Source organism: Phodopus roborovskii, unplaced genomic scaffold (genome assembly GCF_943737965.1).
Source record: "Phodopus roborovskii unplaced genomic scaffold, PHOROB, whole genome shotgun sequence".
Taxonomy (NCBI): domain Eukaryota; kingdom Metazoa; phylum Chordata; class Mammalia; order Rodentia; family Cricetidae; genus Phodopus; species Phodopus roborovskii.
In genome coordinates, this window is record NW_026126409.1 from 14,684,101 (window position 1) to 14,699,426 (window position 15,326).

A 15,326-nucleotide genomic window follows, 5' to 3' on the forward strand; every position below is an offset into this window, starting at 1 on the left:
AAAAATATCCACAGTGATTCCCTGATACAGGTACCTGGGCAATCTGATAAAGGTCAGACAGGGAACAGTATGTATTTTTACATAATATGTAATCAATCAACACTATCCCTGTTCCTTCTGGTTTATACTGACAAGTGAAACAATGATTCAGCCAAAGAACACTAAGCTAATGAATACAAGCTTTGCTTTTACAAGCATTCATACTCTGCTCGAACATATATATGTCTGTGTATAGATGTGCCTGGTGCCTGAGAGACCAGAATAGGGCATCAGATGCAATTGAAATGGAATTCCAGGCAGTTATAAGTTATCATGTGGGTACAGGGAATTGAACCCAAGTCCTCTGGAAGAGCCAATTAACTCTGGATGCTCTTAACTGCTGAACTCTCTCCAGCCCCACTGAACACAGTGTTAAGATAGTCAGCCTTGAAGGACATAATAAATTCCCAAAACCTTGCCTTTATATTTGTCTACATTTTAATAAAATAACAATTAGAGAATATAACATGGACATAAACATGATGACAACATCTGAAAGGCCATTATGACTGATGGTGGACTGAGAAAGACTCTTGTAGAAAGGAGTGTCCCCATACTCTACTCTGTTTCCTGAAAGCTGTTGCTTGCAACTTTACCAATTCTCTTAGAAAATAGAATTATCACAGAATAGGTTTAGGTCACTGGCTTAGGAACTCAGTGATGTATACTAGCAGCTGTCCAGCTTAGTTTCAGAACAAAGGAACAAAGCTCTTTATTGTGTTTTCTCAGGACCTCAGGAATAAGCTTTGAGAAGGTAAAATTCACAGAAGAGTCAACTCTGCTTTTACTAAAATCTTGTCTTAGGGCTGCACCCCTGCTCATTTCACCAGTGAATCAGGCTGGCTGCTGTCCAATGGGAAAATGGTAGCAGATATTGTCAGGCCAGAAGAGCATTTCTGGGATGCTGAGGGAAGACATGATATTGGGCAGTCTCAATTCATAAGCCAAAGTAGTAGATGTCGACCAGAAAACATCAGCAACAGAGGAAAGGAAGAAAACTGTAGTTATACATGCATACAGTGATGGACAGATGGCAAGTGGATGGATGGATGCATAGTTGGATAGATAAATAGATGATACATAGATAAATAGGTGATAATGATAGATGGTAGGTAGATATTGGGTAAATAGATAAATAGATGATAGTGGGTAGATAAACAGATGGTAGGAGACAATAGATTCATGGGTATATAGATGGTCGATGATTGATAAGTAATCAATAGTTAGCGTCCACACATAGATTAATGGGCAGTGTGGCTAGGTGAGTGAATGAATGGGTGGGAGATGAATACACAGATGGACAGGACAATAGAGGGGAGACAGGTAGTAAGACCCATATTTTCAAAGCTACTCATGAAGAAATTTACAAGTGAAATAAATACAATAATATAGTGGAAAAGCCATATTCATTGGTGACAAAAAAAAAAAAAAAAAAAAAACCTAACAGAATAAGTGCAATTCAACACTGAGGTCTCATTATGAACAAAGAGGAGCAGAAGATGATTTCAATATTTTCAAAGGCATTAGACACCTGCCCCACCAGATTCTCCTGTAGATCACTAAGTGAAGGTTGTGGGAACTGGAAAATCACCATTCCATTGTGTAAGTGAAAAAAAAATATGCGGGCCTCTAAATTCTGTAATTGTTAATGGACAACTCCAAGGCATGTGGGCTGAGTGTGACTTTCCTCCCTCCCAGTCTGATGGCTGCAGTTTCTCTAAAATTAGACAGGGCACATATGTTCATCTGACATACATGTTTCTTTTAAACTAGACAAAATATGTTCAATTGAACAGTTCAGTGAAAATCCTAGGCTTTAGTTTCTCTTTAACTTTGCTTTGGTCAGAGTCTATGGGATGATACTTCTAAGTGCTTCTATATGCAGTAGGGACAAGCCATGTGGCCTGTGCAAACTTACTCTGCAGGGATCTAGAGTAAATGGGTGCTATATGATCTCTGGAGCTGCCCTGAGTCTTCATTAGTTGTGAGTCTCTTTTATTTTTCTGACCTAGTTTCTGAAAACAATTTCCAATAGAAAGATCCAAGAGTATAACAGTAAAGCATTCTGCAGCCTTTCCCTCACAGACACCATTTCAGGGGGCAACATGCATTGTACACAGACTGGAGTCTATTCATCAAGACCACAGCAGTGACTGCAGATTCCAGGCACTGCATAATGGGGGAAACCATGCAGAACAGAATATGCAACTTCATAGAAAACCAGAAACTTCCATTTTAGCTTATGTTTCCCATAGCCTCTGGCCTCACATCTATGGGAAGAAGGTCTGGTTCCTATAAGTTCACTGAAATGGTGACTTTCTGTTTCTTGGTCAACTTCAGTGGGAGACAGTAGTGAGTCATGGTTGAGGACATAATGAGTTACTAATAGGGAGGAAAAGATTAGAAAATAATTCTACAATGTTGCCAGGCCTGTCCAATGTCTACTCTCCTCTCTCTTGCTTTCTCTGTGTTCAATGGAAAACCCAGAACAGGTCCCAGAGCACAAAGGCCACTGACAGCCTACACCATGACAGTGTCCACCCCTCCCTGCAAGTGACATCTGAAGCAACCAGAGATTAATCGCCAAGGGTGTACATGGAAAAGGCCTTGACCTTGTGTGCATATACTTAGGAGGTTGTCAAAGATTTTTCTTTCTTTCTCTCATGCTACCAAACCATTTAAATTCCTGCCATACCCACTCAGTTTCATAGGCCCCATGTTCTAACCCTAATGTCCACAAAGTGAGTCTACTTGTCTCTGGATGACCACGACAGCTCACTTGATGTTCAGTCTTGATTTAAGTAGTAGTAAGTGGCAGAGGCTGTCAAGAGACTTCAGGTTTTGCAATTGAAGAGACAGAGGGACAGTTTTTTATTTTATAGCCAGTGTAAACAGTTTAGCAGTTAACTTAAAAGTGTGCACCAATAAAATGAGTTCAAGCATCCTTTTCTCCATAATATTGGTCATTATTATTGATTCATTAAATCATAATATCTTTTTAAAAATGTCACTGTACAATGCTGCACAAGATTGGAGCCATCAACACTCTTTGAGAAGCTTTAGGAAATTAAAGATTGCTAAAGGTTGGGGAGCCATATTCCTCAGTGAACTAGCCACTGGAGCATTGTTCTTGCTCAAATAAATACCTGCTATGCTCATGCAGGCACCTTAATATTATATTTTTATGAGTGGAAGTGTAAAAATTTAATAAATTAATTAATACATTTTGTTTCAATTTATTAACAGACAAATTTACTATCATACACGTTTTTATAACTGTGAAATACTTTTAAAGATTTACTTCTCTCTCTCTCTCTCTCTCTGTATGTGTGTATGTGTTTGCCTACTGTATGTATGTGTATCACATGTGTGCAATGCCTGTGGAGCCGAGAAGAGAAACTGGGATCCCTTGGAACTGGAGTTACATTAAGATTGTGAGCTACTATGAGGGTGCTAGGACCCACAACCATGTCATCTGTAAGAGTGGCCAGTGATCTTAATCACTGGTCTATCTCTCCAGCTCCTATCTCCTATGATTTATGTGTGTTTTCTTTGCATTATTCAATGAACTGCAATGGTAGGTGTTATCCTGCCCTTTCGATCATCTTCCTTTTAGAGGGCACACTCAAATATTGAATGCATTGCCCTAATGCAAGCTTTGGTGGCCTCAAAGCAGCCTTGGCCCTAAATGCCTAATGCTGAACTTTTACTCCTTCACCTATGGAACAGTTCTTGTCTCATAAATACGGCAGTAAAATAGTTTGCCATCTCTCTTCCCCTGATTCTCTTCATGGGATTCAAGGTACATAAGTACCACATTCCCTGATTGTCATATTCTCTATACAAACCTGAGCTGAAAACCTGCTGTTAAGACCTGTGGTATTTGCTGAAGAACTGAAGTTCAAAACCTCTGACTTATAAAGCAGAGTTTTCTGATTTTCATTCATTAATTTAAAAATGATACTGCTAATGGCTTCATCCTTTCTGTCATTTATGTCTTAAATCATGGGATATAAGACTTTTCCTATGGATATCAAACTTCCTCTTCTGATTATCTCCTGGGCAGCTACTTCAACTCTTGTTAATGTTTATGCTAACTAAGCTCTGTATTGCTGAGAGATAAATTTTCTACTTCATTTACTAAGAGTGTGCTCTGATTTTTTTTTAAAAAAAAAATCTAAGCAACAGTGAAGTTTACTTAGAACTTTGAACATTTCTGAGGCATTCTCCACCTCTCATTTTCTCAGCTCTCCCTGAAAGAGGAGTAAAGAGATTTGTACTGTGGCTCATACAAAGCAGACAGAATGCAAATCCACCAAAAGCAATTGGCTAGCAAAGCCACTCCCCAAAGTATGCCTTCCCTTGAAGGAATAGAGAAACCTCCATTACTCATACTGTGGCACTAATAAAATCAGACTATCAGAATTCCACTGAACTTCTGCTTCTAGACTCCTTTTCCCATGCCCTATTTGAAAATTTTCTCAGGACTTCAAAACACCACTAAACAGTATCTACCCGTGTGCTAGCCAAGCTAGATGTATAACATTATACCAGAAGGTGCCTAGCTAGCTCATTGCATAAGTAAAATGGGCCCATCAATCCATGGAGAGGAACCATTTCTTTTTCAAAAAATTCATGTTTTTCTGTCTTCCACCTATTATCTTGAAAGTTAGGTATTTTCCCCCATGGGGTCAAAAGTTAACAAAGTTTATGATATTGAGTGGAAAAGCAGGGCCAAGAATCAGGTGTTGGCAGATTTTACATTTTCATGTGTGAATTTTGAATATAAATGTGGGATGTAAGCATTAACACAAGTCAAAATGTCTCCGGGAGCATGTCTCAGCAGTTCAACTTCATAGTGATTAGAAATGAATCTGTGAAATTTTCTGGTTAACGCCAACGCCAGCATTTGGATTTTTTTTTTTTTTAAGAAGTAAAGTAACTGAATTATGTGTGTGCACTTTTTATCATACTGAAAAGCCAGTACTTCACTTTTTAAAACTGTGTCGTCCTACATGAACACACACACTTTTGTTTTTGTCTGTCTTCCATATTGTTTCAGTAAGCTTGCTATTAAAATACACTAAACTGTGAAAAATACAAGTAAACAGGTGGCCTTAGTCTATTTATCTTGCTAAGGTTCTAGACCTCACATCTTCTGAGAAAAAGCATAGTTTCATATGGAATATCACATATCAGTCAGAACCTTTCAGATGTTGAGATATCTAGGAGATATCTAGGGCCAAACCCAATCCCAGGGTCCTCTGGGTCCTGAACCTCTGTAGGGATTATACATGGGAAAACATCACCATGCCATGGCTTCAGGCTGCTTCCTCCCAAATGCACCACATGTTAGAAACCACATGGACAAAAACCGTTGTTGGCATCAAGAACCATAACCATTTACTCAAAAGCTCAGATTGATGGTCACTGGGGTGCAAGCATTGTGTTCCCACTGTGGTGCCAACAGTAAGACAGACACCCTGACTTTGAGAACCAGGAAGTCTCCCAAAGGGCTAAGACAGTCCTCTACTCCAACTCCATCCTAAACCTGGGTGGGATCCTGTAGGGCACAGGCGCCATGGGATCCACTGAGTTAGAGTTTTATATTTGCGCTTAAAAATGATAAACTTTATTATTTTAAAAAGTCCTACAAAGAAATGAAAACATTATACATCAAAAATAACCAGAATGTGAATTTTCCTCCTTTTTTGTTGTTATTTGTTGTTAGTTGTTGCTGTGTTTTGGTAGCCCTTGTTATTCTGGAAGTCACTATGCAAACCAGGATTGCCTTGAACTCACAGAGATCTTCCGGAGTCTGTCTCCTCAGTGCTGGGTTTAAACACATGTGCCTCTGTTGGCCCTGAATTTTCCTTTTCAATGAGCACTTAGGTTAGTTTTTGTAAACTTGGAAGTTAAGATTCCTCTGATCAAGCAGACATGGAAAGACACAAGTTTATGTGTTGTAGAATACTATTTTAAGGTATGTTACATTTGTTTATGCTGCATTTGTTTAACACTCTGGAGCTATGATTCTTTGCCTATCTAAAACACCTGATGGTCTAATAAAGAGCTAAACAGCTGACTGCCAATAGTAAGGCAGGAGAAAGGAGAGGCAGGGCCTCCAGGCAGAGAGAATAAATAGGAGGAGAAATCTAGGAGGAAGGGAGCAAGATAGAACAGGGAGAGGAGGAAGTCAGTGGCCAGCCCCTCAGATATACAGAAGAAAAGGAAAAAGCCCAGAGGCAAAACGTAGTCAGGATAATTTAAGAAAGGCTGGCTAGAAATGAGTCAAGCTAAAGCCGGGCATTTATAAGAAATAATGACTCTTTGTGTGATTATTTGGGAGCTGGGTGGCAGCCCCCCCCCCCAAAGAGTAAAAAGTAAAGAGCCAAAAAGAACAAAATCAAAATACCTAAAAGCAAAGCAAACAAACAAAAAAATTAAAAACAAACAAACACCAACAGCATTTTGACATTCCAATGTGGGGCTAGAATAAAAGCAAATCTAACTATAGGTAAGAAGAAAGTCACAGAAATTGAGTTGGAGTACAGGATCCTAGGGTAACCCATGAGAATAGAGGGTGGACTGCTGTGGGGACTTGATGAGTAGAAATGAAGAACATATTTTCACACACTGCCAAGGCATAGTCAGATGGTCACACACATGCTTGCTTATGTAGAAATCTTTGTATGGAAACCCACATCCCCTAATCCTCCAGACAATGTCCGGGGAAGCCACTGGTTCCCACAGGCACAAAGTCTGGTAAGATGTCTTGACCTGACTCTCTATCACATCCAGTTCTCTCCAAACACTGGACATCCTGCTTGCCTTGAATGTTTCAACAGTCCACCCTTCAAGAAAGCCAGCTCTCTGAGCATCCCATACTCATTCCTAGGTGCCCAACAGGGGTTTTCCTTCACTAAACTTAGGGGCTGTCACCCATGCATATCAGTAGAGCAATTTTTTCTAGAGGGCCTAGCATTTGTGAATGGTCAGTGTTGAAAGTAAATGCTGTACTATCCCTGTAATGAAAAGCTATCAGTAATTCCATTTCCTATTCACCCAGGCTTGTGGCAGTCTCCACTCTTTGTCTTTTATTGAATTCAAAGGCATCCTCATCAAAGTCCTGCATTATAGAATAAAAGTTCTGTGATAGTCTTCCCTCCTTCCTGTCCATGCCATTTCCCATCCTTTCCCATCCTTCAGAAATAGAAGACAAATGCCAGGGCCTATCACTAGCTTTTACACTATTTTATATATACTACACAACATGCTTCCATCTCTATGGCAAGCACTGCTGATACATCATAGGATTTTTTTATTTTCATGTAAGGGACACAGCTGATCTCTGTGGCTAGCCTCAAGCTGGAGGATTTATAACCCTCTTGGGAGAAAACCTTCAATTACACACTTTGTCCAGCCATATTGTGGGAGATGACTTTGCACACACACATTCATAAGCCACATTTTGTGGTGCTCAATCTGCACTAAGCATAGACGGGGGAAATGCACCATTTAATTTGTCACAAGATATAGGAAAATGATGCCTCCTTGGGGAAATTCCTGAGATAGTATTGAGTGATAGAGCTGTGAGTGATAGCGCTGTGGAGGATGGTAGAGCTGTGGAGGATGATAGAGCTGTGAGTGATAGAACTGTGAGTGATAGAGCTGTGAGTGATGGTAGAGCTGTGGGGATGATAGAGCTGTAGGGGATGATAGAACTGGGAGGGATAAAGCTGCACTTTGAAGTATAGCTTGAGCTTGACTACTATTATTTCAAAGGTTGGAAGACATCAATAAAGTCATTACTCAGAATTAGTCTACAGTTGACTTGTTCACAATTCAGTCACTAAAAATGAATGGAAAAATTAAAGATGAATACAGCAGGACCATATGGCTCAAGAGGACAGCATGGTTCCTCACAGAAAAGCATTCAGACCATATATTCTGTTACCATGAAGAAGAAGAAGCTGTCATATGCTTGCCCTTTTAAGTGTATTGACTTTAGACAAGTCAGCAAGTGTCCTCTGGAAACCCAGTGAGAATAGTAAGTCAGTGTTGGCTTCAACAGGGACCTCTTGTAATATGCTATGGAAGGACTTCAAACCAATATCTTTGTTTACTATTTCAAACAAAACTGGTGAGGCAGTGTTGGTTCTGGAATTATGTAGATCAGGAAACCACAGGTAAGAACCTTTCCATACCCTTAGGAAAGCCTCCCTCACTAAATCATGGGAGCAATACATGTCTGAAAGAGCAGCCAGCTACTTCAAATCTGTAAGATGAGTTGGCTCCATCCTTATCCATGGCGAGTGGAATGAACCTGGTGGGATTAAGAAGTCTGTGTGAAATAGGCCTTAAGTACCAACATGTGTGAAATTTAGAGTGTGGTTCTACCATCTCTCTCTCCCTCTCTCTCTTTCTCACACATTAATTTCTATTTAAATTTCTAAATGTATGTACATCTTTAGAGCTACTAAGTTACTCTCAGGACATACGAGTTTTACAGAAGTAAATTTGAATAGAAAATTAAATCAAGGGTCACAATTAACCCACATGATTTATGTCTGTAAGTAAAAAGATGTTATGACTTAATAAATACATCAATTAATTAATACTCCAGAGTTTCAAATATAATTTCTTGGCTTTGAAAGGATGCTTTGTTATTTACTTTTTAAAGGTGAAGATCCTGGACCTTCAGGAAGATGATGGCTCTGGAAGCAGACAGTATTTGGGAGACTGAGGTCATGGAGGTAACTGATTCTCAGATGTTCACAGTCAGGTCTCCTTGGATAGTATCATCCATAGGTACACATACACATAATAAAAGAGCAGCATAAGTAGAACCTTAGTGAGCACAGCTCCCCCTCCCATATCTTTGGCTTCATCTGAAGCCTTTAAGGTACGATGAGCTAATTATAACTCTATAGAAGTTCATTGACTGGTATATATATATATATATATATATATATATATATATATGATATATATATATATCATATATAACCATATATATGGTTAATTTCAGTGCACATTAATAATTTGTAAGTAAATTAGAGCTGAATATTATACAATGACTTGTTAAAGCTATGAAGTCATTAACTGCTCAAGGACATTAGTGAACTCTCAAGGTCAAACTTTGTCATTCTACTGACTAGAGGAATCACTCCAACCAAAGACTATCTGGTCTTCAGATTTCTCTGCCTTTGAATAGACTAAAATAAACTAAAATCTGACCACAGACAATAGTGGTCTATGTCTGAAAAACTTGATTATAAGAACAAAAGCTTAATTGTGCAGTCACTTTCCTACTTTATTTGCCCATGGAAATATAAACCAAGTGCAAGTAGACAACTCATGAAGGCAACCCCAATACCAAAGCTCTAGCTCCTACAAGGCTCTGAGCATTAGCTTTCAAATAAACAGCTGTGTGGGAACTGCACTGTTTCACAGGGGCAGCTTGAAAGCATGCTCTGTGATGCTCCCATTTAACTTCATCTCTGAGATAGTGCAGGAAATCTCAGCTCCCATGCAGGTTGCCCCTCAAGATGAAGATCAGTATATTGATAATGAAACAGCTGCTTGGCAAAGTTTCTTGCTCTGAGGCAGGAAATGAAGGTTACAAGACAGGAGATATGCTGGGCTTTATCAGGGAGGATTAAAAAAAAAAAAAAAAAGCCAGCTTTACTGAGAGAAATCATTTAAAAGGTCAAGCTAAGAGAGAAAAACAACCCTCACTCCTCAGAAACCCATAGAGTACACCTGGCCTGGTGCTTCTGTCCATCCCAGACCATCAGAATGGAAACAATGTGAGCTAGTTGCTAAAGACAAGCCACCCTCAACAAGGAGGCCTGGGTCCCAGCCCTGCCATGTGGTACCCCAGAATCCCCAGTGAGCCTAGAGGAAGTTCCCTGTGGATGCCCTTCCAGCCCCAATGACATTAGTTTACATTACATCATATTGGAAGGTATAGCATACCACCGTGCTTAAGCCTTTCAATAATTCTGAAGTTATCAATCAAAACTCCCATTTTATAGAGCCAGAAATATGTAAGGTCACTAGGCATTCCCTTGACATCAAGGAACCTAGACTTCCCATATCATATCTTCATGATTTCTCATCTGAGTCACAGTCCTACTAACATAATGGATTCACTAAGACCAGGACCAAAGCAAAGCCAATGAAAACAGCAAAAGATTCCGGCACTAGATACATCATCTTAAGGGAATTGTGTGATTTCAAACACATGACTTAGGAAGCCACACATGTGTTCCACTGTTAAAATTGTCTATCTCCGTGACCTCAGTGCCACTTCATGCACTAACAGGCATAAAGCCAGTAAAAAGTGTCGTTTTTCCTTGTTAAAGTAGCTGCCTTAGAAAGTAACCCTTTAGCACTCCTAGTAGGACAGGCTCCTGGCAGCTCCTTCATGTTTATGTTACATTAAAGAAGAATTTCTAGAGGTGAAAGTGGAAACCACGGTAAGGGTTCTGCTAGCAGTGATGGTGATTAAAGACATACAAGCTTGACATGTGCCGGTTACTCCTTCACACAGCAGTTGTAAAAATTCCAACAACTCGTGTTAAAGGGAAATGAGGAAGCTGCTCTAAGATCTGTTCATATCTTCTTACTGACATTCAGGGGCTGAACATAACCCTCATAAGACAAAACTAGGGAAAATTGGTCACCTCAAACCATAGAATCTAAATTAAAATGCTTTACACAATGACAACTTAGTTTCTATGCATCTAAAAGGTAAAACTTTAAAAACATGGAATATTGAAATCAATATTCATAAGCCCTGGATTAAAAATAGCAAAATAAAATAAATAAAAAAACACTGTGGCTCAAAGGAAGAATGTTTAAAGTAAGCTGGGGAAGCAATAATTTTGGGTAGGGTATATTTTGAAATATTTTGAAATAATGCAATGGTCAGGAAAAGTTATTTTGAATGTTAATGGGATAATGGCTCTTTTTTTATTATTCAAGATAAAGAGCACATTATAATTAGAATAACTGTAGCCACAGCCTAGGGACTCCTGTTCATTTTCTGGATTTAGGCAGTGCAGATTCACAGGAATCTTCTGCAAATGTTAGCAATGTTTGCTTTATCAATGGGAAGCTTAACTGTACCATCATAAACCCGCTGTGATGGCAAATCTCAGCTGCCAATCTAACTGGATTCACAATTCCAAGGAGATGCACACAATGAGCAAGTTGGCAAGAGCATTTGTAAGGAGGAATCACTTAGGGAGGAAGGAAGACCCATCCGGGATTTGAGTGGTCCCCTCTCATGATTTGAAAGCCCAGAGTGGTCAAAAACAGAGAAAGGTCAAAGGTAGGTAAGCACCAGTATTCTCTCTGAACCTTTGTACAGGGACGTGAGATGGCAGCCTTGCCCTCTCACCATCACTGCTTAGAACTAGCAAACCACCCTGCCAGCATGGACCATATCATCAAAACATACACTGAAATAAACCTTCCTCTTTGAAGATGTGTTTTGTCCAATATTTGTCACATTCATGAGCAAAGCAACAACAATGACACTGAAATTCTGTTTCTCATCAGCTCTCATGTGAAATGTCATTCATTTCTTGAGAACTATTAAAATCAGCTCAATGAATGGCAACCTGGGTTGGGTGGGAAGCAGTCTCTTACCCTGGCAAAGTGGTGGGATGGAGTCCCACTGGTACACGCCCACTGGGTTCCGCCTGCACGTTGCATTGCTGTGGCCAATCATTCGATATCCAGGCTTGCAGAAGTAATGTACCTTGCTCCCCAGTGCCCCTGTGGTTTTATTTAAAATGCCACCATTCTTCAATGTAGACGTGAAGCTGCAGTAAGGAGCTGGGATAGGGAAACAGACACAAGCAGTTTATAAACCAACATGGGACAAAGGCATGCCACAAACAAAATACCTCTAAAAGCTGGGAAATGAGCAGAAAGCACTATCTTTTAAAATAATCTGAAAGCCCCACAGGGTTTTCTTGTGAACCTCTGGGACCTAATATGATATAGACATGAAATTTCTTTTATAATACGTGAATTTTGAATAAAAATCTTTGCTCAAATATCAAAAATCATAGAGCTTTAAATTACAAAAATCTGTGTTAGCAATGAAAGTATCCCCTTTGTTGAGAGGCATTTTTAAATACAGATGGCTATCAGTTTTCAAAAATTTATTTCACTTTTATTTTTAAGTGCATAAGTGTTTTGCCTGCACATATGTGTATGTAACATATGTTTGGTACACTTGGAGCCTGAAAGAGGGGGTCAGATCCCCTGGAACTAGAGTTGCAAATGGTTATTAACCACCATGTAAATACAGGGAAGCAAACTTGGGTCCCCTACAAGAGCAGTAAGTGTCCCTTATCACTCTCTATATCTCTCTATATATAATTCTGTATATATAATCTTGGGGGATTGGCTGAGTGCATGTATGTACATCACACAGACAAGAACCCTCAGTGAGCAGAAGCCATGGACTGGAATTACAGTGAGCCTTGGGAGCAATAGGAACCAAACCAGGGTCCTCTGCAAGAGCCCCAAGCATTCTTAACCACTGAGTAATTTCTCCAGCCTCAACAAGTACAGTTTTAAAGCCACACTCTTCTGTATACAGTAGACAACATTTGGATGGCCAAAAGGTCCTATATCCTATTTACATGATTGGTGAAATACAATTATTTTGTCTTTACAAACCTGTTTTACTATAGCGTAGAACCCCATGAATGCCCGTCAATGAGTACAAGTAACACTACAGTGAAAATTTATTGCTAGAAACCTTCCATTCCTTTTCTGAACCACTCACTCTCCCTCCATTAGTGCAGAGCCCAGGTCCCAGATTGGGAAGATCCTCAGCACATATATCAGGCAATGCAATGTGCACACTAGTAGGATGTGGTCCCATGGACCATGCATTATAGGCTGGAGTACACTAGCTCACCTCTTGATAAACTTCCAAGAGACATCAGAATCTCTCTGAAATTTAGGGGTAAATGTGTGTTAATGTATACTACATAGATCATATGTGTGTATATGCATTATGTATGTACATATTAATACATAACACATACAGGTAGGTACATCTCCATGAGAAAAACATATTTCATGGCTTCCTTCCTGATATGGTTGGACAAGACAGTTGCCCATGGAAATGTGCCTTGCAAGATAGAGGTTCATCAAGGTGTCAGCCAATTAACTCATTGCATATGACATGGAATATATCCTCTTCACTGCAACTTTTGCATTCATCACTCTACACATTGAATCCTTCAGAACAAGGATGCTAATCCAATTCCTACTCAGATGCTGTCTGGGAAACTGGCCTGAAATTTTTTTAAAAAAATCACATTTTCAAGGGAAGAATATCTGAATCCCCTGACTATTGACCTCACACCATAGCCTTCAGAAGACCCTGCAACTAACATTCTAGATTCTATTTTTAAAAGGAAGACATGTCTCTAAAACTAGCCCATTTACCACTGACTAAAAGGGGCTTAGAGGTTGTACTTTATAACTAAACTGTTCCCAGGAATTAACCCCCACTTTGATTTCAGTAACAGAAACACTTGTGTGTGTCAGATCACACTGAAGACTGTGCATAGGGTCTAACATTTTATCAATGTACTTGAAGATTTCCTCAATTTAATATTAAGAACAATTTATAGACAATGATTAAAGAATATGGAGGAAGGCTAAAATAACTCAGATTTTGATATGAAGTACACATATTTGTATGCCAAATGTAGGCTTATAATGTAAATGTTCATAAAAATTATAGACTTGTATATAAGGTGTATGCAGTCTGTGGAGGTATATATATAGAGTGCAATATAGATAAAGTGACATGCTAGGGACAACAGCCAGTTACTGTTTGTGCCATTTATGACAATATAATTATCTTTCATTTGTTCCCAATGTTAATGCTAATTTTGGTTGTATTACTGGGATTTGAAGGAAATGCATTTGTTGTCTATGGCACAAAATTTTAATATTTACCCACTCATCAAGATATTTTGAGATATTAATCAAGTTTGGTTACTAGTTTAGGAATCTCACTCAGAATACTTCCCCACTATATTCTTCTTGTTGTTGGTCATTAATTGTCAGGAGCCAGATCTACATCATAACCTGAACCTATTGTTAATGAAGGCAGGTGATACTGAAAGGCCATACTATTCACCTGCATAGCGAATCTTGAATCCTTTCTTGTTGGTTGCATGATCGGTAGACCAGCGGAGGTATAGATGGTTACTTCTGCTTGTAAAATTAGACTGTTCAGTGTGGTTCCCACTTAGGACCACTAACAGAGGACTTTGCCCAGAAGAACCTAAGTAAAACAGAAAAACAAAACCTTTAAATGTGAGTGCCTATAAAATCAGATCATTCATAGCTGTTGATTAAACCAATGTCCATATACAATATACAGCTATTTTCCCCCAAGGTGAACAATACAATTCAAATGAAAATAACAGCAAATACAGGGAGTCATGTACATAAGTGACCAATGACATACTCTGGAAATGAGTCAACTATGTCAGTGAAACAGTGGAATTTGAAAATGTGAACATAATTTTATCATTAAAATTTATAAAAGCATCTCAGATATGGAAAACTAGAAGCCCTCTTGCAATGTCAGTGAAGTAGAAGTTAAGCCAATCACTTTGGGGAACAACTTGCTGACATATAGTAAAACTGAACCTTCAATCCCATCAACTCTATCACACAGATAGAAAAATTATTTATGAAGCAAACATGCATATTCCAATATTATTGCCTTTGATAAACCCTGGAGAAAAGTTTTTCTATTTCTAATTGCTGGAAAGATCATGAGGATACATTAAATTTATATAGTACCCAAAATTAATTATATATATATGTATATATATATATATGTATATATATTCATGTAGATAAATCCAAATGTAGCATGTAGGTATCTAGAAGTACCCATTTGTAGATTAATAGCATAGTGACTCAAAAAACTCAAATGTGTTCAATATAAGAAATGTATGTGCACAGAGAGGACAGATGGCAGGGTGGGTGCATGGGTGGGTAAATGGATTGATGGATGGGTGGGTGGATGGATGGATGGATAGATGGGTTGGTAGGTGAGTCGATAAAATGATAAGTGGGTAGGTAGATGGATAGATGGGTTGATGGATGGATAGATGGGTGGAGAGATGAGTAGAGAGATGTGGAATTAATTATAGAAACAGTCACAACAATGACCTACTTAACTCTTCCTTTGGGATACAAGACTCCACAGTAGAACTAGAAGG

The 15,326-nt window shown here is 38.9% G+C and overlaps 1 protein-coding gene across 1 annotated transcript in view; it reads right to left on the minus strand.

The window, feature by feature from the left end:
• The window catches only part of Csmd1 (CUB and Sushi multiple domains 1), a 1,460,794-nt gene that overhangs the window by 64,190 nt on the left and 1,381,278 nt on the right, over positions 1 to 15,326 (minus strand). Inside the window, exons 48-49 of the mRNA XM_051182080.1 lie at positions 14,228 to 14,374; positions 11,701 to 11,889 (exon numbers count right to left, since the gene is read on the minus strand). Coding sequence (XP_051038037.1) covers positions 11,701 to 11,889; positions 14,228 to 14,374 — 336 coding nt within the window. The remainder of the gene's footprint in view (positions 1 to 11,700; positions 11,890 to 14,227; positions 14,375 to 15,326) is intronic.